Source organism: Nilaparvata lugens, chromosome 3 (genome assembly GCF_014356525.2).
Source record: "Nilaparvata lugens isolate BPH chromosome 3, ASM1435652v1, whole genome shotgun sequence".
In the NCBI taxonomy this organism is placed as follows: domain Eukaryota; kingdom Metazoa; phylum Arthropoda; class Insecta; order Hemiptera; family Delphacidae; genus Nilaparvata; species Nilaparvata lugens.
Window position 1 is genome coordinate 35,236,528 of NC_052506.1, and position 26,282 is coordinate 35,262,809.

Genomic DNA, 26,282 nt, shown 5'->3' on the forward strand with positions numbered 1-26,282 from the left:
CGAAATGAAGCTGAGAAGGCTGATTGGTCTGAAATTATTCAAATCGTCTATGGCACCAGATTTATAGAGTGGAATGACTTTTGCTAGCTTGAGAACGTCTGGAAAAGTACCTGTAGTGAAGCTTCTATTAATAATGTGTCGGAGGGGAACTATAATAGAGTTAATATAGAAAACTTATTTGATATAATTGTATTGTAAATTTGAAATTATTCTACGTTTTCTTATGTAATGTTATTATGGCAAATAAAATATTATTATCATAACTATATGTATTTTATTGAGTCATCAATCTATTCGAATTTGTCGAACTCGATTCCAGTCAAGATTTAATTTCAAGATCCGTTCAACAGTCGTCGAACCGCAAATCTGCCAGTCACCGAGTATCGGCAAACTCATTGCCTGACCATTTATATTGAGATTTCATTCCGCTTCGACATGCAAACCTTCTTTAGCTCCAACCAAGTATTCTTAACGGCTACCAGTTCATTTGCATTGATTACTTGATGCCACACTGTAAACTGTACAGAGCCTCGCAAGACCTGTGTCTCACGCTTTTTATTATTGATTGACGTTCAATTCTTTGGGCTGAGGCTGATTTGAAGACTTCTATGATAATTTCTATGTAAGACACGAATCGTATTGATGTAATCTGCGTGCCTGAATTATTGAGAACTTTGGCAAGTTGCACGAGTGTCAATCAAGGTGTGATCTTCGATCAGCCATTGTCAATCCAAGTGATTGTGATCGACCTTGATGCAGATCGTGCAACTAGCCTGTACCTTGGATGTCATACATCAAGATGATATTGCGAGATAATAAGTTGTCTTGTTAACTTCATTTTTGAATCATGATTTTCCTTTAGTAATCACCCAACTCTGATTTGGTGTCTACGTGTAGTATCCATTTACTCAGTAAATAGTATAGGTGGTGATAGAATACAGATAAAAATCCAATATAACGATCGACTTGAAACATTTTGAATATACGAGTCAATGTGAAGGGAAATTATATGTAGCGATGGACTTTGTTCACGAAATCAAAGTCTCCTTGTGTTATATTAGTTCAGTCACTATATACATTGGTGCATGCAGTTTATATTGTAGTTCTGATTTTTCAATATATTATTTGGGTACATAAGAGAAGTCCAGAACCAATTTCTTCATGCAATATTTCCTTGTGCTAAATACAGAGTGGCCCAAAAACCTCGTATTTTCGGCTCATTTTCCAGTTTTCAGCTATTTGAAAATGAGATCATTCGGAACTCTCTATCTCCAATGAGTACTGAGTTATGATTTTTCAAAAATGAGTGAAATTGGAAGAAAAAATCAATTTTGATGCATTTTAGTTTTTGATCAATAACATATTCCGATTGTTACCATTAAGATGTATAATTCAAAATCCCGCTGGGCGTATTTTTTTGTGCTCTACAATCTGAGATCAGGTACAGCGCTCTATCTCATATAGATTTCCAGGTACACCTGACAACAATGCTCCTTGTAATGTGAAAAACACCTAATTTTCAGCTTCAACCATCATCACCAACTACATAGTCTTCACATTGATATTTCGCTACTACACTTCATTCTTCTCGGCTCGTCAAGGCGGTCCAAAATCATGCATCCAAAGTCAAATTCGGTCGAAAAGTGGAAAACTTATCGTTGAGTGTACTAAAGCCCATATTTCAATACAATTTTCTCTTGATCCCTCAAGATAAGTTAAACTTACAGTTCATCTCTTCTGTAATTACACATTTCCATGATGATATGCTATGGAATATTATAAGCCTTCTCCTAAGATTAAATTTGGAATTCCTTATTATGTGGATTGTGGATGAAAATATTTGCAACCTCCTAGAACCATTATGCATGTTAATTTGAATGCATGATATCACAACATTATACAGACACTGGTTCAATCACAGCAGAAATAAATTGCAATCGGCCGACAAACGAATCAGTGGCACAAAATCGATTAGTTGGAACGAATTGAAAAAGCGAGTTCATAAATCAATTACACAGTTCCTGAAATGCGATTAAACGTTCAATAAAAGGCGAATTAAATGGCCGGGGAACATCATTCATGAATTATTGGTGCGCTTTACCATTGCACATGGGTTCGCCAATGGCCTCTCCATCTGCGGCTGCGGCACTTCTTGATTAACTGTCAGCCACCGCAAGCAAGACTAATTAGCCAGGCAAGTGGCAAGGCTCAGATGCACCAACACAACTAAAACAATCGATGCGATGGGTCCGTCCTGTCGCGAGTGGAAAGGGCGCACGGCATATTTGACTAATGGCCAAGTCATCCACAAGACAAATTCATTCTTTCATTTGTCACCTTTTCATGCCGTGCTATGCATTCATAAAACACTTTTGTTCAAAATAGCTTTTGATTAAATATCCAATTCTCGATAACGGTGCCCTCATATTTAAATTCAATTTTTCAAACGTTATATAGAAAAAGAAAATTCCAATACAAAGATAATTTTCAATTGTTCTGCATTTTCCAAATTATCGTTTCTCTAAAACACATAACTTCCACCCTTAATTCTCATCTACTTAGTAAACTAACAAAAAAGTCTGGGAAAGAGTACCGTACAGGATAGTAGGAAAACTTCTAGCACATTCTTTTGAAACACAAAGTGGGGAAAAATCCAGTGTAGTGATACTATTTATATTCAACCACTGAAGCAGTAGTTCAGTGTATAGATTGTAGATATCTTTCTACTTATCTATCTAATTTTTTCTAGAATCAAATTAGATCGACGAATTCATCTATAAATGTGAAAATTTTTTCAGAATTCTTTTCAGAAAGCCTAGCGTAGATGAATTAGCTACTGTAGCACTAGTAAGTTTAGTGTAGTGTAGCTGAAAGCTAATGCTAATGAGATATCAAATTTTCATTAGTTCAAAAACAAACGTGTGTGATTGGTTTCAGAAAAAAATGAAATTGGTTCATATTCAACATTTTTTTATTATTTTTACAATATAATGTTTCTAGTTACATTCAACAAAATAGATGAACTTTCACAATAATTATCATTCAACAACCAGATTCAAAATCCAACTTTTTGTTAATTAGAGTCATTAATGTAAAAACTAATGGTACATCAGTCAAATAACAGCTTTTGAAAGAAATAATACATAATAACATATTGTTTCTCCAAGCACAGGTAAATAGAACAGAATAGAAAATGTGTTTGGGTTATCAATGGCATTTCAGCCAAAGTAGAACTACATCAAACAGCTAGTTACAAACACCGTGATGTTGATAGTCTAGTAATAAAATTAAATAATCTCACGAGGAATATTCACAAAATTATGGAAAAAATGTGATGTATAAGTTTCCAAATATCACAACATGAGATACAAATTTCTTTATGTGAATTACTAATACAACTAAATCTTGGGAAAGAGTAATACAGAAATTTTGATAATTTTATTGGCCTTTTCTGCAGAACGACTGTGATATATTTTTATAACAATATCAGCCGAAAGACATACAAATAAGATTAAGATAATTCAATCTTGAATGGAGAATCACTAGTAAATGAGTATTGTTTTGCATTTCTCATGACATAATATTATTGAATAATAGTTGGAACCTTTGAAACATAATAGTACATTACTATGTACTAGAATAGTTTAATATCCATTTCAGGTACCACTGATGTTCATGAGATTATCTTCAAAAATGATAAGTCATAACATGACTCTCTTCAGATTCCACAGGAAACACATTCATTAAATCAATTTCCGACTACCAGTCATCATCTCATTCATGGTTTTGTTCAACAAAATCGTATTATTCTAAAAATAACCTGACTAGAAATTATGTACACTGAAACATCTAATCGTTTGTGAATTGTTCAAATGTTGAGCTTGATAATCACAAAATGGGATTTATGTTTCACAATAATTTGAACAATCAACTAATGAGTAACTAGGCGGCTAAATACACAAAATATTACAAGTCGAAATCAAAAGAAGTCAATTATAAAATATAAATCTGTACATTATTTACAAAAAAGAGTATGAAAACTAACTAGGTACACAATTATTAGATATACAGTACTTCTCCCTAACTTTGGAACGGCAGTCATATATTCTTGAAATTAGTTCAAAATCCATTATAATCTCAATAGAAATAGTACAGATCTGTTTTGAAGACAAACCGAATATGGAAGACTACGCATTAACTAAGCAGAATTAAATACAAATAAATTTAGAATAATTTAGATTATTTCAGAACAGAAGTAAGAAAAATTACCAACCTAGACAACGAGAACAGTCATTTTGTTGTTGAATAGAATTATAGAATATTCTTGGAATCAAAAATCATAAAAATATAAGGTACTACATTTAATTGAGAGAACTCAAGCTGATTATTCCCCCAGTTTCCATTTGTAGCCGATATAACTGTATCTTGTAAGCACATAAATCTGATGTGAAACTCATACATCAATATTAAATTTTCATCATACATCACAAAAATAGTATAATATCAAATTGGTTTAGCCATTTAATAATGTATTCAAAGTTGGAATAAATTGATGAAATATAGAAAAGCACTAGATGACACATAGAGATCACACATAAAAAGGTTTTTCTTATCTCTAACGTCAAGAACATGCCAATTAATTTCATGAGACATCAATAATGATAAGACAACAATTAGATAGTTCGTAAATGAATAAATATGTTATACTTACTAAGAGAAATTAATAACAGACACTCTCAGTAAAGTTCCAAGCAATGTTTACCATCAATATAATTTGTTATTTTAGTACCTTGATTTTTCCACAAGCATGCAAATACTTCAAGAAATATCCCAAACACTGAATTGATTACAGAGAACTGCATTATAACACGCTTTTAATAATCATCCAACAGATTACAATTAATATAAACTTATAGAGCTAATTATTTGATTGATATTGTTGTTAGAAGTGACACCTACAATAGTTCCGAGATGTGATTCTTCAATACGATGTTATAAAGTAGGCCCAAAAAAGGCATTAATTTCTTAAGAAGGCTGCTTGTGACTTTCAATTATGAGAGAATCAGTCTTACAATATTAAATTCACTCAAGATGACAAATTACCTGATGGTTAGGCAGTGTACTTTCATTTTGTATTATTACTATTGCGAAGGCGGTTGGATACAACAATTCAGTAGAAACATTTCTCCAAACATCTCATGTTCAAGAGCCAATAAGGAGTATTATAGTTATAAGCTTTTATAAACACCTTCTACACAGCCTATTCAAAATGTTCTAATGAAACTGTCACAATTAGAAAATACTGGATGATTCTTAAGCACAGAAATAATCAAATTTATCTATAATAATTGATCTCCAGTTAATTTCGCATTTTTATAAAAATTCTCGGCATTTTGTTGATAAAAATTATTTTAATTGCTTCCTATTTGATTCAAGTTGAGCGATCATTGACAAAGTAATAGGATATTGTTCAGCTTATAAGTTACTATCCAATTGAAAGTGTCATTTGTACAAATTATACATTTATTATTATTAATGATAATGATGAAAAATCCGTAACACACTGAATAATTTTACAAGTCATGCTTTACTAAAGTCCTGTCTCAGTAATTTTTTAATTTTCCAACAAGAATATTCGATAAATTCCTTGAGGAATAATTTTTTGCGTTGTGATACACGTTACGTTACTATACACATAATGTAGGTATACTACGTCAAACAGGTTCAGAGCTCATCATATTGTTCCAAGTGAAAACGTAAATATTAAAGTACGATGTGTCAGACGATTTGTAACCAAATTACTAAATCAGAAATGCTTTACTGATTTGAACATACTAATGAAATAAATAAATTATACTATAACTAACACAAAATGACAGAGAGATCCTAAACTAAAAAAATGAATAAGGAAATATGATAACAGAGAGCAGATTTATTATAAAAGTTAGAATATTTCGAATTTGAGTATGACCTGCTAAAACACAGAAAATTGACTCATCGAAACTCATGAACAAATTGAATCACTCATTGGGAAAAGGTAATGAGTTTCAGCAACATAAATTGAAATATCTACTGTATGTACTTCTTCAGTGAGAGAAATATTGTTCAACAATATTCATTTATTTTATCATATTGTTTCAATGAAACATGCAAAACCTTGTGGAAAAACACAACTTACAAACAAGATCTCATAGTAGTATAGAAATATGCTGAATAACTAAAATGTATTAGAATCCCTTTTCCCAATAATATGATTCATCGAATCAATCAATCCTATCAAAACTGATAGAAGTTGAAAACCAACTAATTAGAACCTCTCTTGAAAAATAATAACTTAATTATATTGATATCAAATCTATCAAAACTGATCAATCAAACCCACAAAAAATGCATTTCATGCATATCAAAAGGTACAGATATTGAAAAATATGCTGAATTACTGCGAGGTGCATTAGAATTCATTCTAGCGAATAATAATTCATTCAATTGCTATCAAATCTGATAGAAGTCAAAATGTATACCGAATAACTAAGAGCTACATTAGATCCCTTCTTCCGCGACGGGAATACCGTACCAACATCCTCTTAAATGTGACAATGGCATGGTCAGATAAAGTAGTAAGATAATCACGTATCATTCTAAAATATAGAATGTTCAGATAAAGTAAAAAGATAGTCACGTCTAATTGTAAAATATAGAATGGAAAAAATGGCATGTGAACGAATTTTTCATCAATTGTTTGTCGGCTGCAGTAACTAACATAACAATGTACAGTGTTGGGCTATTTACAGTTGGTGGGTAGGAAGGTGTTGGTGAGGGTTGCTCAGACGTAGGCTTCGACCCTCGTGCCACGCAGCCGGTGGAAGAAGAGTCGCCAGCTGTTGAACGTCTTGCCCGACCAGATCCAGAACGAGGATGTGATGCCGACGATGAGTGCCATCAGGTACTTGATCATGAACACCTCGAAGTCGGGCTTGCGCACGGCGTCGCGGCTCCACGGACACGGCACGGCTAGTGACGGGTTGCGGGTGCACAGATCCACGTTCCACGCCAGCATCCAGTGGTCCAGGTAGGCCTGCTCGTAGAACAGACAGCCGAGCACCACCAGCGCTGGCACTGTGTACAGCACGCTGAACACGCCGATCCTGTCACAAACAACTTATTTCAATTATTTAATACTTTAGGAATTGATTGTGATTTGTGGTTTTGTGTTTATGAGGTTCATTTATTTTGGGGATTTATGAATTGGTTAGTTTTGTAAAATTAATGTTTTCATATCTAATGATTTATTTATTTATTCATATAGAAATACAATTAAATAAATATCATGTGAATCGTAATTTTGAATGAAGTATATGAATTCAAATCCAGAACCTATTTTCAGTTATTTATTTATGATTTCTCTCTTATTCTATACTCATATTAAGTATTTATAAATCTCAAATGTGTTTGTTTTCATAGTTTTGTAGTGTTTAAATTGGAATAGGACAGTTTTGGGATAAAGCCTGTTGATCCTTTACGCAAGTGATTGTACTTATAAATAAATAAATAAACCACCATTGACTGATAATGATAGCTTTAAATTCGGAATGAAGAATAGTTATGGACATGTGCCTGTTGCATCATTTTAAAGTTATAATACTTAAAAATACTTCATCTCAATTGAACAATAATTTGAAGTTGAAAATATTCAAGAATTCTATAGTTTGAAGAAGTTGAAAGCGTTGTAAAATCATGAAAGCTATTGGAGCTCTTGTTTGGCAACTGGGATGTCACAAATACAAATCCAGTCAAGGCATTGAAAGAGACAGAGACAGAAGGGATAGCTGGAACTATATTACTGCATATCACATAAAGAGTGGATCATACAGCAGGGTATTTATTTACTTCATCCGCCAGACGGTAGATTTTCATGGGGAGAGAATATTGCCTATGCTATAGCACATTTAATTTGCAGTAATAAGCGTTTTTTTTTGTAATAATTGGTTCAAGGCAATTATGATAATCAATAACAATTGATTCTTTTAGAGTTTACGTGATTGGATTAGGTTCAATCAATTATTGATTTACGTACAATGAGATTCACTTTGAACTATCAGCATATCTTACTAATAACATCAATGCTTCTCATTCATCGTATTCTGACAGTTAATAGTGATTCTCACTACAAAACCAAATCCAGGCACACAACTGGACCTAATAATAAGCTGTTAAAACATAATATTCTGCCAGTTTAAGGCTGTGTAAAGGCTGAAACGAAACTTTCTACTGGTGATTTCAATGTTTTCGATTTGTTTTACTATCAAGCTATCAAACTAAGGGCCGTTTGCACAGTGTAAGTTTAAGCTAAAGCTTAAACCAAATCTGGATTTTTTTTTGGTTTAAACTAAAATTCCAGTTGCGCAGCATCAGTTTAAACCCTGTATTGAGTTTAAACTCTGGGAAAGTTTAAACCTCCAAAACAGAAGGTTTAAGCCAAATAATTTGGATTAACTAGACATCTGTAAGATTTGATGGGGAAACAAATAGTAAATTATTTTGTCGATGGTTGTTTTTAATGCTTCTGTAGACGATAATAATTATTTAAGTTATAGTGAATCATTATTTGAATGTAAAAATAATTATAATGGAGGAATTGATAGAAGTTTTTAATGCGATTGATAAGATGACAGCTAAGAAATTTTGAATTGAGAAAAAATGGGCAAAAAACGAATCATTTAAATTTCTGGGATGATAGAGAAAATTTTTTAACGGATTTGCTTGAGTAAAGCAAGTGCCAATTTAGTATTTGATTAAATAAACCACTTGATAGAAAATAAGACAATTTTTATCCGTGGTCTTTGATTAGAGAACATGTTTTTAATAACACATAACTGAGATATTTCTAATAAACGAAGAAGACCGTAGTAGATTTAAATAACAAAATAAGGTTTTTATCTTACATTCTAGAATATATGTTTTGGTACTAACTAATTATAAGTTTGTTTCTAATAGTAATATAGCATTTCATCATTTTTTGAAGAATTTCTTGATCGCTTTCCACATTTATTACCGTACAGCTTACAGCTCTGTGGATTTTGAACGAGGAAATAGTAGCTACATAGCCTCAATTTATTGATGGTTTGTAAACAAATAACAAATTTCCTGTAAAAATCAGCCTCCCTGATATTATAAACGATTACATTCTATTACCAACTTAACGCTAAACTAGTTTAACTTAAACTGGATTAGTAAATGCACTGAGAAAACCGATTCAAGTTTTAACTTTCAGATTAACTTAAACTCGATCAACTTAATCGAGTTTAGCAATCTATACTGTGCAAACGGCCCTAAATTGAATAACTTTCTCAAAAATCGATATTTTCAAAAAATGTTGTCAATCAGCAATACTATGGAGAATTTATCCTCAAAGTTTCATGAATTTGAAATGATCTGTCCCAAAATTTAAATTTTAGACGCTCATAACTCAAAAAGTAATGTTCAGAAAAAAATGTTTTTCTGAGAAAACGTTTTAATTTTAATAGCTTGATATTGTACAAATCGAAAAACTTTGAAAAATATCACCAGCTGAATTTTTGTTTTAGCATTTGCACAGCCTTCAAGAGCATCTTTCTTCAGAACCAAATCTAGATACACTACTGGACCTAATAATAAGCGGTGGCGGCGGTACTTGCCTGATCATGAGCTTCTCTAATTTGTCGGTTTTTGTGCCGTCATGCTTCATGACAGTGCGGATGCGGAAGAGGGACACGAACCCGGCCAGCAGGAAGATGGTTCCCAGCGCCAGGTAGACCAGCAGCGGAGTCAGCACAAATGCGCGCAGCGTCTCCGCGTTCCACACGCCCACATAGCACACGCCTGCCAGGATATCACCTGAAACACAAATCCCATATTTGTTATTTACTTACTTCAATAGGGCTACTTAAAATTATAATCGAATAAAACTATTACTGTATAATAATTCTTTCAAACATCCAATGAAATCAATATAAATAGAGCTAGGGACTTCTGCTACTGCAAATATTGACTGAAGAAATAAATAGCAGAAGGAAATTAAAGAAAAAACTTGTCCAAAAATTGTGCCCAGATCGGGGATCAGTAGAATTACGTGTACCCTTTTTTGTTTTCCTTTATTCGTTGCAAACGAGAATGTCAAGAGTTGGGCGTGATCAGAATACATTCTTACGATAAACAAATAGATATTACTTGAATGATCAATAAATAAAAACCAAAAGAGAAATGAAATAGAGTAGCGAAGAGTAATAGGAGGAACCTTTTCGAACCTAAATGGTACTAAAATACTAATAAATAGGTAACGGTGTCTCTTTCTCATTTCCCTCACACGATTCTATATAAATTGATAACGATTAACATCATAACTACTATACATATCTTATTAAGAAATGTATTTATCAGGGAACGCAATAAATAAATTAATAGTACATGGAACTAGAAACTAGAAACTCATAAATGGAAGCTAGAAAGGAGAAGGACTTATTGGTAAATAAAATCTGTGTAATAAAGAAACTGACAACAAGAAAGAGTGAGAAACTGGATAAAAAGGACATTGAATACGAAGATAAACCACCAATAAATTCATTTAAAGGAGAGCAGGAAAACCAGGCATTTCCTCAAAAATTCTTCAAAATTGACAATTGAATGAATGCATTAAAAAACATTCATATCACAAATTTCCACGCGGAGAAAGAGACCGGAGAGTGAATTATTGATGACCCTTTCGAGTAATATTGATTGCTACTCAATGTTAATGATAGAGTATTGCTATATCGTGAAACCACCCATTTCAGAGTCTAGGACAGTGATGCCGACCAAAACATTTAGAAGATGTTGACGAAGTTCTGTTGGTTCTGAAGCTACAAAACTCTCATCTAACATAGGATTGAGAGAACGCAATACACTACGGATTGTTGGTGATGAATTGCAATTTGAAACGATTCTATTTCATCATTGTGCACGATAATTTTTGCAACTTCATGTGGTATATTACGAGATTTTGAAGATGGAATTGATTGGATTTCAATACGAATTAAGGAAATAAAATGATCTGACATTTATCGCGGTGCATGATAATTTCTCATTTTCAGGTAAAACTAAGGAGGTGAAAATAAATAGGTCGACTTCAAGATGAATTGCAAAAACAAACTAGAACACCAACTTAATGAGGGCAACCACATAAAAAGAGTTTATGAAAAGGAATTAAGAATTGAATAGAGAATCAAGGGAAATATAGTTGCACTGAACCATTCTAATTCAATTGGCACAAACTTTATAGTTATTAAGGAGGGAAAGAAAAGCCAACATGCTAGAAGATAAGAACCTGTAGCTGGCTTAATGAACTCTTTACGTTTCAACAATACTTGACGGCGAGTGCGAAGGCGTTTCTGCACGATTTTGTGCCAGTTAGACACAAAAGCTTGTTCTACGACTAGTTGAAGTAACGGACGAAACATTGAAAGTTGGCTTAGTTTGCAGTCATGTTATCACGGAGATTTGTATGGAAATTTCACAGGCAGATAAGCGATCGGTCATCTTGTTATCGTGTACCTGAATTCCTTATTTCTCCTCGAAATTAAATTGAGCGGTTATTGACATGCGCAGAGGAGTGAGTGGATTCAAATGCAGAGTGGGGGGAGGGTGGCAGAGGAGAGCACGAGGTCCATTAAATGGCAGTAAGCAATGCAATGCAAGTTGCTGCATTCGTGTTCTGTTCACTTTCTTCTGGCTGGCCATAATTTACTTCAGCTGTTTCCCTTCACAGTCGCTCAACAAAGTACGCTGCTCACTAAATGGCTGTGCACCTTCCAAGCAAGCCTCCTTCATTATACTTCTGATAATAGATGGGCTCAACAGCAGCAGGTTTGCTCGTTAAATTTCTATACTACAATCATTATTATCGCACCGAGTAATTAATATTGAGGATGATTAAGAATTAATGAAGGTATATAATGTGTGATTTAATGCGAAACCAATTCATATAGAATCTAGTTTACGGACTGAATTATAATCAATGTTAGGTTTCATTTGCTGTAATGTGATTAAGTGCCGTTTGCACAGTTTCAGTTTAAACTAAATCCATATCAAGTCTCGTTCAATTTGAGTTTAAGCCACCAGCTGATTAAATTCAGTTTAAGCTTTGACTGTGCAAACAGCCCTAAGTGATTCGTATTGAAATTAAATCACCAGCTGTATTCAGTTCAAGTGTTCACTGTTCAAACTGTACTTGATGGAAAATGATGTGAAAGGAGCTGGTACAATGTCAACCAGAAATGCTTATCAGCAGAATACCATCAGAGATTCTCTACTGAATCTAAAAACGGCTAGTAGAATAATTCTGATTGGTTCAACACTTAACTGAAAAAATTCTAAGAATTGTTTATGAACGGCCGTCAAACTTGAGAAGAAAGCTAACATCAGAATTCTAAAGCAAGAATTATCGCATGCCCAAGGAAAATCTCCTTCGTTTTATTATACGAGACGTTGGTGAGAATTCTCACATTCAGACACTCCATGATATGACAAGACTTAACTCTGGAAAAATATGTGTAGGAAAACGTAATGATAACTGAAGATTCCGAAAAATCCGATTCGGAGAAAGCGATGATGAGTGGCTGCACACAAGAAATGCAAACAAACCGATCTCGCGGGGAAACACGGATGCAGTTTGCGTGAGCTCGAGCAGTGATGCCAACAAAACAGTTCGACAATAAACTAGAAACTAAAGGCAAAGCCAAAGGCTATCAGTCGTTCATGATCGGCCGCAATAAACGGGTCGGGGATCCACCGGGGGCGTCAAATACAAATAGCAGCAACTGCAGGAAACGGAGGCGGTGGCCTTACCCCGCCATTGTTTTTTCAACGATACGATACCACCATGGAAAGCCAGCCAGCCTTCCTTGCTCGGCCCCCGACATGTTTGCTTAAGAGCGCTATAAAAACTCACCAAACCGTAACAATACTTGACCAACCATGTCTGCGCGTCCACAAAACCATCCAGCCACAAAATGCATGCTAAAACCTACAAATCCTAATCGTACAGTAACTATTGTTGAACAGTAGTCTTTTTTTTCCAGTAAATCACATAACGAATCCATTGACACCCCATTTGTCAAGATTGAACAAAAAATAAGGATCTCATGGGAAAACTAGATCCAGCTTTTTTCAATTTCTTCAATAAATAAGAAACCGTTAATTTTACAAAAAATCTACAAGAGTAACTTTTTCCAGTAAATCACATAACGAATCCATTGACACCCCATTTGTCAAGATTGAACAAAAAATAAGGATCTCATGGGAAAACTAGATCCAGCTTTTTTCAATTTCTTTAATAACTAAGAAACCATTAATTTTACAAAAAATTTACAAGAATAAATTTTTCCAGTAAATCTAATAACGAATCCATTTGTCAAGATTGAACAGAAAATATGGAAAAAGTGGATCCAATTTCTTGAATAACTAAGAATAATTTTTTTCAGTAAATCCATTATTTGTCAAGGGATCCTAACTCTGAAACTAAGCAACAAGCATTTTTATGTTGAGACCCTTTCTTAAGCAAACCTCAGCACTAAACCCCCCCCCCACAAGGGGGGGGGGGGTTGGGGGGTGGGCTTGACCCTCTGCCTTTAACCTGAACTACTTGAAAACTCACCTCAGGTTGTATTGAGAAGAAAAAAATATATAATAAAAATGTATAAGAAAGAAGTCAAGTCGGATATATTACTTGTTGATCAGAGTGTACATCTTGATAAGAGTATTACCAAATATGATTATATCACTCACACACCATATATTCAACAGACATTTAATTACAATGATGAAATTTGAATTAGTTTAAAACAAGAAGATATTTATACACTTCCAAGTAGAAGTTTTCTCATAATTGAAGGCGAAATCAAAGTGAAAGATAAGAATGATGTTGAAACCAAGGACTTTTCACTTATCAATAATGGAGTTGCATACCTATTTGATGAAATCAGTTATGAATTGGGAGGGGTTGAAGTTGATCGCACACGTAATGTAGTATTGACAACAACCATGAAAAACTATCTACGTCAATCAAAACTCAATGAAAAAATTATGGAGAATGCAGGATGGAAGTTGACTGGATGGAAAAGTTTAGATAAATTCTGCTTTTGCATTCCTTTGGATATGTGGTTAGGTGTAATGGAAGACTATAGAAAAGTTCTATTAAATGTTTGTCAGGAAATTGTTCTATTAAGATCATCATCAGACTTAAATTGTATTGAATCAGAGACAGCAAAATCGGTGAAAATTGATATTACAAAACTACAATGGAAAGTACCCTACATACATGCTTCTGAAACTGTTTGTCTTGATCTGCTGAGTTTAACACATAGTGATATACCAATTACCATTCCATTCAGATCATGGGAATTGCATGAATTTCCACAATTACCTGAAACTACTAATCTTCAATGGACAGTTAAGACAACTTCAAACATATTGAAACCTAGATTCATTATTCTTGGATTACAAAAGAATAGGAAAAATGTTATAACTGCTAACAGGTCACATTTCGATTTCTGTAATCTGAACAATGTTAATCTCTATTTAAATGCTCAATCATTCCCCTATGAAAATATTGTTGGTAATAAACATTTATTGTATCACATGTTCTCTGAATTCCAAAATGAATACTATCCTTATAACAGCAGTACATCAATTGAGTATAAAACATTTGATGAATATGCACCATTGGTTGTTATAGACTGTAGTAAGCAAAATGAACTATTGAAATCTGGTGCAATAGACATAAAGTTGACATTGGAAACAACAAATAATTTCTCAGAAAAAACCAGTGCCTACTGTTTAATCCTCTATGATAATGAGTTTGAATATACACCACTGAGTGGAACAGTAAAAAGAGTATTATAAATCTTCTATAAAATAACAAAGAACTAGACAATATTCAAATCAAAAGTATTATCTACAAATGTATCATATTTTACCTTCAGTATCATCCCATTGATTTGTAGAATTGTTCTTGTCTTGATCTCAACCATTTTCTTCAAATTTAATTTTAAAGCATTTTATATTATTATTCAATTTATCAGCTTCTTTCAAAGCAAAATACTGACTGTGATGATATAGTGCTATCTATATGAGCTTAGATTTTTCATTAAAGTTGAATAATATTCTTGGTCTGGGTAACCAAACCTATATTTTTTCTGGGTGTACTCACCTACATCTACAATTTCTTTCTGGGTGTACTCACCTAAACCTAAGATTTTTCACCTATATTTATTACATTTTTTTCATACCATTCTTTAAAAGAGATTCCAGAAGAAAGTGAGAATTGTTGGATTAAGTTTGGATCAGTCATATACTTCCATTCTTTTTCATTATTGAGATTGATGTTTGGTATGAAAGTTGCAGCTAATGGTATACATTGTAAAAAATGGAAAAAATTCTGAATCAAATTTTTGATATCAACATTAATATCTCTATTATTATCTTTATCATACAAATATCGACCAAATTTATCAACACTCATGATCTATTTTTATAATAAATGTTTAATACAACCTGAGGTGAGTTTTCAAGTAGTTCAGGTTAAAGGCAGAGGGTCAAGCCCCCCCAACCCCCCCCCTTGTGGGGGGGGGTCGTTTAGTGCTGAGGTTTGCTTAAGAAAGGGTCTCAACATAAAAATGCTTGTTGCTTAGTTTCAGAGTTAGGATCCCTTGACAAATAATGGATTTACTGAAAAAAATTATTCTTTGTTATTCAAGAAATTGGATCCACTTTTTCCATATTTTCTGTTCAATCTTGACAAATGGATTCGTTATTAGATTTACTGGAAAAAGTTACTCTTGTAGATTTTTTGTAAATTTAACGGTTTCTTAGTTATTAAAGAAATTGAAAAAAGCTGGATCTAGTTTTTTTTCCAAAAAAGTGGGAAATCTTCATTTGAGGTTTATTGTGAGATTAGGGGTATGGCTAGGTTAGGTTAGATCAGATTACATTGGATTGGGCAAGGTTAGAACCAAGAATCAGATTTGAGCCAGGTTTGAGCCAGGTTTGGGGCAGCTTTGGGGCAGCTTTGGGGCAGTACTCTCACTTTACCCCTACTGCACGCTTTCAGAAAGATTTGGCAAGAAGTTCGTTCGTCACACAAAACAGATCAGTGATAGTCGAATGATTTAACAAATAAAAGAAAGAGAAGTTCGGGAAAAATAAATGATGAAAGTATGAGAATCATTTTTGAACCAAAGAGCTCAGGAGGAAATACAACAAATACATTTATTAACAAACAAAAGTAAATTGGAGAAGTGGTTCACCCAGCGGTAGAAACATATCGACGAATTCAGAAGCTGAGTGAATTAATATAATATATGTTATTGCCATCAATTACTATAATACGAGTAGTTAAGAGTGCATGATTTTTTTAATAAAAAAAGAAAAATTACTTCACACAAAGACATAAGGTCAAAGCTCTCGTTACTGATGTTGTCTTCTAGAATTTTGAATTCATACATTTTTGTGAAACTTCTACAATTCGATACTTATAGTAGACTCTGTAGAATTGAACACCCCAGCAAGAGTGGTGGGCATCCAATGAACAATCATTGCAAATGATTAGTAATTTATCAACAATATTCATGCCTCTTCAATGTGCTGCCATGACACAAGGTCAAAGCACATGTGGGAGACACCTGCTGAGAAACTACTCCAATTTTTTTAGAATATAATTAGAGTCATAAGTTGGAGTAAGGAGAAAGAATGGTGGAAGATTCAAAGAAGTAAAATGCAGAGTAGTTTAAAACTACAACTAAATCTGAAAAACAGCACAGGTGGAAATAGTGTGAAGCACAGTAATTCGAAAGGTTTTACTGCTATAATTACTTAATAGTTGACGAATTTGCACAACAAAGAGACCACAACATCCAAGTTAATGTTTACCTCCATCATAGTACAGGTTAGGTTGTAATTTCATGAATGCTTCTTAGAATGTAAGTACTTTTCAACTGTGACATTCACATTTTTGCCAGAATAATGTGTTGACTGGGTTGGCATATGACCAAACAAAATTACTGGTACAGCAACTAGCGGACTACAAACTACAGCAGCTGCAGCAACTAGAGTGAGACTGAGATGCTGTCGGTAAATAAGTTAGCAAGCACCAAGGAAATAGCGCAGTTACAATAGCACCACTGAAATTGTTTCCTATTCCAGACAGCTGGAAAATCGCCGATGTAATGCGCACAGAATATGCATTTCGATAAACTGCTCTCTCTGCTCGTTGGAGCGCGACTGGAGACTCACACAAAATACTACAAAGTGCTGCTGTGAACGCTCAGAAAATAAGAAGTTTTGCTCGTAAAAATGAGGGAATTATTTCTACACGAAAGCAATTTCATTTGTTAGTGTTCGAGAATCCAAGGGGATTTCAATAGGAATACTTGTAACAGTTGGTTATTTGTTGGAAATTCTAGCGGCTACTCTGCATTGGAATGCTATTAAACTAATAATGGTGAGAGAGATTTAATGTTCTGTGCTATAGTCGAAAAAAGATAGGACATATTTATACTCTTATTGAAAAATACTATATTTTCACTCGGATTTAACTTGTTTCAAACATTTACGAATTGAATATGGAATGTAATCTTATTGAAAATAACTGATTGAATGATCATTCATCAAACAATATAGCATCAGTTACTGTTTATTGATACGTTTATTACATTGCTACCGATTACTCGGTTAAAAACAGTCAGAGTGGCGCATTTTTAAAGACAATGTGCCGCGCAGTGGGTTGTATCAATCGTGTCAACTGAATTATATAAATTGCGTTAGAAAGTACAGTAGCTTTTCTCAATCAAGTCAATCGTAGATTTTCTCTATACGTTACGCATCTTTAATCAACATTTTTTGCCTAAAAATCTGGTGTGGCGCACTCACTCAACTTTCCTTGCCATTATGAAAATTGATCACCTGACGCTAGTGTTCACGCGCATCTCAAGTCTACTATTCTAAGATCTGAGCCTGCTGGTGACAGGACTAAAACGCTGGAGACAGACGAGGTCTGCTATCTCTTCATAGTGAATGATTTAATAGAATCAACAGTTGCCAACAGTTTACAATAATTGAATAATCACATTTTCTCGAATTTCGAGCTTATTTCCATTTTTAGGTGAAAATGTTACTGAACATTAATTGTAGAGATTTTCATGCTCAATCCTTTCCACTTAATTTTTTTGTTTAAATTGTATCTGAAGACTGATAATTGGAAATCTAAAATCAAACTTTGCATAGATGGGGCGAAGCTCCTGAAATTTTTACAGATATGGGACTTGTGGCAGTTGATAGAGCTTATCAATGACTATTTTAGGTATAGATTTGATCAAAATCGTTGGAGCCGTTTCCGAGAAAATCGCGAAAAACCCTGTTTTTGGAAACATTTTCGCCATTTTAGCTGCCATCTTGAATTGCATTTGATTGAAATTGTTCGTGTCGGATACTTATAGTGAAAGGACCTTAAGTTCCAAATTTCAAGTCATTCCGTTGATTAGGAGACGAGATATCGTGTACACAGACGCACATACAGACCAATACCCAAAAACCACTATTTTGGACTCAGGGGACCTTGAAACGTATAGAAATTGAGAAATTGGGGTACCTTAATTTTTTGGAAAGCAATACTTTCCTTACCTATGGTAATAGGGCAATTAGGGCAAGGAAAGTAAAAAAGTATAAGCTTACTGGTTGTGATTAAAAAAAGACAATTTCAGATAAATCATCTACAGTACTATAATAAAGATATGGATAACTATTATAAGATTACAATGTGAAGTTTTATGCTTGTAATGTAGGAGAGCTGTAATGCTTTTACTAAATTAATTATTGGACTAAAAATATCTTAACAATCAGAATTCAAGAAAATTTCAAAGTTGCGATATTTTCAACGATTTTACAATTGATTCATTTGTCAACTCTATCTTGATGGTGATTCCTCAAATTTCCACATGAATAAAATCTTCTTAGACCGGATTGGTCGATGTGATATCGAAATTTGAGAATTTAAATGTTGAAGAACATGAAAAGTTGAGAATAGGAATGGCAACTAATCGTATAACATTTTCCAACAAACTATTTGAACCAACAACGCCAACTGTGAGAATTTCGACTGCCATGCATTATTAAACAGAATAAGCAAACATTTTCTGGTGATATTTGGAGAAATTGTGATGTGAAATTGCAACTGTTCCAACACAACTCACTCATTCAGACAACGTAGAATTTGAGGGAAACAACTTAGTCAAGCTCCTCGTGAATAAATTTTAACAATAACGATGGAATTTATGAGCAGTCCATACCACTTTTCATGGAGAGGCTGACCGTCACCTGAACACTGCAGGTCACCGATTGTGAGTTCCCAGTCTATAAAACTCGTGAGTGATAGGAGGGATCCTCGCTGGATTATCTTTCCGCAAGAGAAGCGATGCCGAGGCTGACCTCATCAGCGGAAGAGATAATTGGCGGTGTCCTTACGGGACAGCTCACTCACACACACACACACACACACACACACACACACACCACACACACACACACACACACACACACACACACACACAAGCACACATCGCTCTATTATGTCCTCAGTTCTCAAGATGTCAGATAGAAGCCTCGATAAAATTCTTAAGTACAAGTTACGATAATATGATGATAACTGAATAAAGTTTAGAAAATGCGGCTGAGAAACTCTGAAGCCAATTCAGAAAATTAACTGGATAATACGAGTATTATTATAACATTTTCTAGTGTTAGATTCCTACATAATTATAGTTTCGTTCCATATCAACTCAATTTGTCATTAGACTGCAAATTAATCATTGATGGTCATACTTTCGTTACTGATGCAATCTTGTAGAATTCTGATTCCATAAGACATCAACAAACATTTTTAGTAAAACTTCACCAATTCCTATTTGATACTAAATAGATCTGTATAAAACAATCAAATCCTAAATTTTTTGATTGCAGTAAACATTGGACTCAAATTCAAAAGTGAATGATACATAACCTACTTTTTGGACTTTATGAATCAAAATTCGGGGTAGGAACAGTTTTGGGCTGTGCCTGTTGGTTCTTCCTCAATCATTTCAATGATTTGTGTTTGTGCATCATCGAATAAATGAATATATACGTAATTGAATCCCTCAGCAAGAGTGGTGGGCATTCAATAAAATTACTGTAAATTGTGAATAAATGAATTTCTTGTACCAGCCATGTTTCTCATTACTGGGAAAAAATAGCAGAAAAAATAAATTTAACTCAGAATGGCCCACGCAGATTTAATTTTCAAAAATATATTTTTTACTTATGACGTTGGATGAGTACTGAAATCTTTGATTTGACATCCAAACTTCAACATGTGATAAGATATGTATTACAAATATTTGTATTTGGATGAGGCACTGCTACATAGAAAAGAGAGAGTAAGATATTATGATCTAGTGGTGCTCTTTATAGGGTGAACAGAGTATTGAACCACCTCTTGTAACAAGTTCTATTCTAGTAACAAAGTTCGTGGATTTATACGAAAACTACTACTGTTTATCTTTCGAAACCAATCTTCAGGTTGAGACTAAAGACGAAAGGGAAACCACGAGACACCATTGTACTCAACGAAGCATCACAAGTTCTCGAGACAAAGTACAGCATGAAAGTGGTGTGCAGTGTGCAGGAATCGAAATCGGCGGCCGATCGCGTCTGGGTTGAACAGCTGCGTGACCAGAAGACGTAAGTCACTGTTCAAGGTCAGCTAGCCGGGGCCAGAGTGCCAGCCAACGCGCATGCGTAATAGACCGAGAAACACCGCTTTTTATGCTCAATTCAGATGGGAGCAGAGCCGAGCATCTCGGTTCTCGACACACGGTAGCTGCTGAAATTTCACGCGATCCGCTCGTTCAATGTACGACCAAAATAAGCGAATTAAATTTTAGGCGACTCAGAAAAGGAGAGAGTAAGTTCTGTAGAGAAGAGGAGAAGTTATAATGTAGGGAGGGTGGGGGGAAGTTATGGAGCAAGGCGAAAGGCCAATAAAGAATAGCTTCTAACGAGATCTGGCCGTACGGCAATAATAATAATTATATTGGAGTCGGCTTGGACGTTAATGGTGCTTGAAAAACGGCCGGAATCCAGAGGCCGACGCCCACTTTTATTGTTGAAAGTGTGAGTGCCTTGTTTGGGCCCAATCACAAGCAGTCAAACTTTTTACATTCATAATTCCCACCGAAGAGACTGGGCATAATTTTCCATTTCTTACATCATAGGCAAAAATTTATAATTTTTCTAACCAGTTTGGGTTTCCAAGGCCTTGGAAGTGAACTTGACTATTCTCCAAGAAACATTAAATTTCTATCCTTCATAGTGAGAATTCTTTCCCACTAAACATCAGTCCGGGACAAAGATTATCTCAGGGGTAAGAAAATAGTTTCTAAAAAGCTTTTATGAAGTTAAAGAGAGTACCAGAAGAGTGAAAAATTGTAACTCAATGAAGATTCAGAGCTTGGAACACTCAAAACTGTTCCAAGATACAAGAAAATTCAAGTGGAGTTTAAAGTGGATGATTGAATGGAAATGAGGGAATTGACTGATTTATTGCTTTATTTATGCAGATTACAATATAAACTGGCTTATACACTTAGGCTACTCTCTAACGAATATAAACGACTACTCTCCTCTATAAATATAAATTTCGTAAACTCATCTTCTCGTATAAAACAATTATTGTTAATGAGTGGATAAATTTGAGAATAAATTACAGTAAAAACAGTAACAGTAACTGCATTTGAAAACAATTCAAGTGTTCTTCAAAATACCTCAATGTTTTAGGGAACTGTGTCAAAGCTGACATACCCAAGACAACTGATATTATCAAGGTGTCACATCATCCACATAAAGGAGCAACAAGAAGTGTGAGGTTGTTAATCTGTTTTTCCATATGAAATCATTTCGCAACGCCATAAAAGTTCTGTAGCCTACTTTCTTAATGACTCATATACACTAGTGTAGACAGAGTAAAAATCCATAAAAGGAAATGGTGTCATGATGTGTCATGTATGGCTGATAACCATCTGACAAGAAATTAAGTTGTAAAAGTTGAAACGGGGAATGTTGAAACAGAATTGAATTAATTTGTTGCAGATTCAATCAGTTGAAATTCAAGAAAATTTTCCTATTATCTTCTATTCCCTTCTCACATAGAAAGTCGAGTCAAATATACGCATTAAAATATTGAATTAGATAAGTCGTATTGATTAATTTTTTTGAACCAATAGGTTTATCAAACTCATGTGAGTCACGAGTTCAAAACATTCAACATCGCAACGAGCACATCAAAGTTACACTAATGCAAGTGTACTTTGGAACTAATCACTCTTCAACGGGAATATAATATATCAATGAAACCTAGATAAACCTCGAAAATCACTCACAGAAATAGAAGTATGAGACTTATAATATTTTTAAATTACTCAAAATTGATATTGTTCATTATTCGGAGCAGTCATTACGTGAAAAAACAAATAATAATGATATGAGCCGTTTAAATTTTGTTTATAATGTAGCTGAAACAGTATTGATACTTGTATCATAGCGAAACAATAGCATAAGTAGATATCCCATGGTATAGGGTGTTTATGTCGCAACTTTTACTGTTATCTCAAGCTGATAGTCCACGTAGTTCTTTTCGAATGTGCTCCATATAAATTACTGTTAATAAATTATCTGGTTTCGAAGAAACGATCTAACTGGATTATTCACGGTTGTAAGAAATGTAAAATGCATACACAAGTCAGAATTACTGATAGAAGTACCTTCGAATGGATGCCTTCATCTACCAACTTCTGTCAATTTTATACGTCAAACGTTTGATAGTATCCTTTGATTATATTTAAAGAAATATATTGAAGAAGTTACACCTCCTAAATTAGTTACTACAGATGATATTAGACGGCATTGATCCAATATAATAATGAAATATATAACAGTTAATAGTTGACAATAATCAAATCCCAATAAATGAAAAACCAAATGAATATTAATCTCTCATCTCTTTCGAAAATTTTCTCACTTCCTTGCCCATTTAGCACGTGCTATATAGATTATCTGCAGATATTGAATAACCACGTCAATACCACAAACTGACCATGAGGTCACATGGCGATGCTATACCTTGTTCTTGGGGAAGTTTGAAGAGAGATTCCCGCAAACTAAGATGATGTGGCAGGCAGAGAACTAATGGAAGAGGCGAGTCAGCCTCTTCATCCAATTATTCAGCCCCTCTCCAAACTGACCTTCCTATTTCTCGCAAAACAATCCCAAGTATTGGGTATCTTCAAGTATCGAATGATGATTCATGAAAAATCGATAGCTTATCATGAGGGTTGAGGTACGGAGGATTATCAATCAATTAGCAACCAATGAAGTTTCGCGAAGAGAATTCACAGCTTGTAACAAACTTGGGAACAGTCCAAGATCATTAGCTCTTATTGCGAAATACCATTGGAAGAATGGCACTGACCACACTGCCCAATTTATTCTTGAAAAACTTCATTTAGAGAATTTCAAGTTCCCAACAAATACATACGGTTGTAATGAAAGGCCATTATGAAATAGAAAGAATTCTATCGCTAGAAAGGGTTAAACAGGGGAGAGCAGATAAGATGATAAGAGAGCAGAGTCAACAATACAGTTGAGTCCTTACCATTGACAAACGAAACATTTTCGAAAGTTGGGGAAAAATAAGACAGATAGATAAAACAGCCCATTAAAAGTAGATGTGAATGACGATCGTTGGGAAAAAGGGAAGAGCTAACGAGGGTGTTTCTTCAACTGTCTTCCCAAAATCGAATTCTTTTTCATTTTCTCGATTTCTCTCTACTATTCATTGCTTTTTTTCTATACAGCTGGATAATAAGTGAGGGAAGAATTGAACAGCAGGCCCTTCGCGCCTGTTTGAGGCGACAATGCATTGTGCTGCGCGTCAATCACTCGCAGCGATGTGCTCTGCTCTGCTCTGTATTGTCCAAGCTGTCGCAGTCCGTTTAAGCTGGCAGGGATTTTGGGAAGGGACAAAACAACCTCGGAGCAGAGAAAAGAACGTGGGAGGCAGGTGAGACTGATGGAAGAGATGAGAAAAGAAGAGAAACCAAAAATCTTGCTCCTGTCTACCTGAGTAACCTATTATTCTTTGTCTATGAGAGTATTACAAATTTCTGTTTTTGGATATGCATGTTAAGAAAAATCACTCATGTGTATTGTTCTGTTTTGATGTTTGTTTGATCATTCAATCAAATAGATGAAGTATGGATGAGTATAACTTATCGTATTGAATAACTATATATATGTATGAATAACTTACTGTATTGCTTATAGTTTCGAATAAGATCATTCACAAAAATGCTTTTAGTTAAATGGATTCGTCGTTATCACTTTTTATCTTAAGCAAACAAATCAAGAAAACCACACGAGTACATTACTCATTGTTTGATTTTCCAATCAACCAGAAATGAACTTTGAAACACAGTTTTAGTTCTCGGAGAAACACGTAGTATAGTACTTGGAAAGCAAAAAATTGGTACGTAAAAAATAGTAATTCAACTTATCTTACAAAGTTCAAAAACCGTCTATAGTTTGGAAAGAGGAATACTCAATTCAAAACATGTAATGAAAATACAGATGAAAACACAACATTCAGAAATGAAGAATATTGAAACTTCATGCATTGTGCTAATGAAGAATGATGAAATTGAAATCACCTCATCAATTTGAACATATTAAAATACCTATAAGAAGCAGTGTGAGAAACCGATGTAATGGGGTGTGAATTTACTAGGTACACGAGTAGCGTTTGGAAAATCAAAGGGAGAAATTCCAGTTTGCATTTATTATGAAAAACTCATGAGTTCGTTAATATTTGATATTGTGTTCAACATTAGTTTATCGAAAATTGGATAGAAAAACAGATTCGTGTTGATGAAACTGGAAATCATTTTTCTGTTCGTCTATCATGAGATCATATTCCTTGAAATTTTGTTAGCAATCTTCCATCAAACTGTATTAATATGGGAGAGCACATTTTTAAAACAACTGAACAATTTCGTTAAATTCATGTGCTCGCGCAACTAGTTCACAAGCACACGTGTACGATCTTGTATACTGTATACACCACAATTTTATAGAACATCAACTATTTGATTTCACAGCAACCTCTCAAGCAAGAGATCTACTAATTTATTAGAATTTCACCAACGTGAATACGGGCTTAAAAATTATAAAACTCCCATTGTGTATTGTGGACGAGCAACGCAACAAAACTATTGTATAGTAAGATATTCCTGTGCGTAGGCGAGCGAGCGAGCGAGTGGAACCGCAACCTTCGGCCGCAGCAGGCCACAGCCGCACCGACGCGAGCGCGAGAGGCAAACAAAACAAAACAACTTTGACACGAAAGAAGCAGAGGGTAGAGGCAGAGGCACAGAGAAAGATGGTTAGGGAGAGAAGAAACCTCAACCAGTGCACAACAGACTCCAACAAGCCAGCATGCCTGCCTTCTTCATCAACATCTCCTCTCCTTGCCTATCCACAGCTGGAACCTTTCTTCTTTCTCGTTCGAGCCGAAGCGAAGTGCTAGTAGAGGACCAGCGAACAGAAACATTGGCAGGGAGCCGTTATTACAAACCATGATAATAAGGCTTGGTCGGAGCTCTAGGTTTTTTCAGCAGTCTCGTAAAATATTGAATTTCTCAGCTCTTTTTTCTCTTCAATAAGAATAGATTATTCCACATTGAATAAACAGACAATCTCATTTTTTGTCTGACAAAGATCAAGCTACAAATCCAGATTATTTTTGAAAAGAGGCAGGAGCTTATTTTAATCTCGGAACCAAACTTGGATAAACTGATAGTATATTCATTGAGATTTGGCTTGTAATAGAGAAATATTCATGTTTTCATGTTAATAGTATTTATTCATTTAAACACTTTACAATACTGGATAGAAGAATCATGCGCTAGCCCAAAAAATCTTCTCTTCCTGAATTTAGGTTATTAAAATTATTCAAATTGGGGTTGATGTTCAGTAATTTTGGAAGTGAGTACATTATTAAAAACGAAAATATAATATGAATTGGGGTATTCAAGTAGATATTAATTGACCGAGCGAAGTGAGGTCTAAGATTCAAGTCGACGGTTTGGCATTTCGCTTAATGTTTAAATATTTGGATGTTTAAATGTTTA

The 26,282-nt window shown here is 34.4% G+C and overlaps 1 protein-coding gene across 1 annotated transcript in view; it reads right to left on the reverse strand.

The window, feature by feature from the left end:
• Positions 1–2,953: 2,953 nt before the first annotated feature.
• LOC111046051 (frizzled-2) overlaps positions 2,954–26,282 on the reverse strand; it is a 52,593-nt gene continuing 29,264 nt past the window's right edge. Inside the window, exons 2-3 of the mRNA XM_022331535.2 lie at positions 9,675–9,873; positions 2,954–7,145 (exon numbers count right to left, since the gene is read on the reverse strand). Of these exons, the coding sequence (XP_022187227.1) occupies positions 6,824–7,145; positions 9,675–9,873 (521 nt within the window). The 3' untranslated portion in view covers positions 2,954–6,823. The remainder of the gene's footprint in view (positions 7,146–9,674; positions 9,874–26,282) is intronic.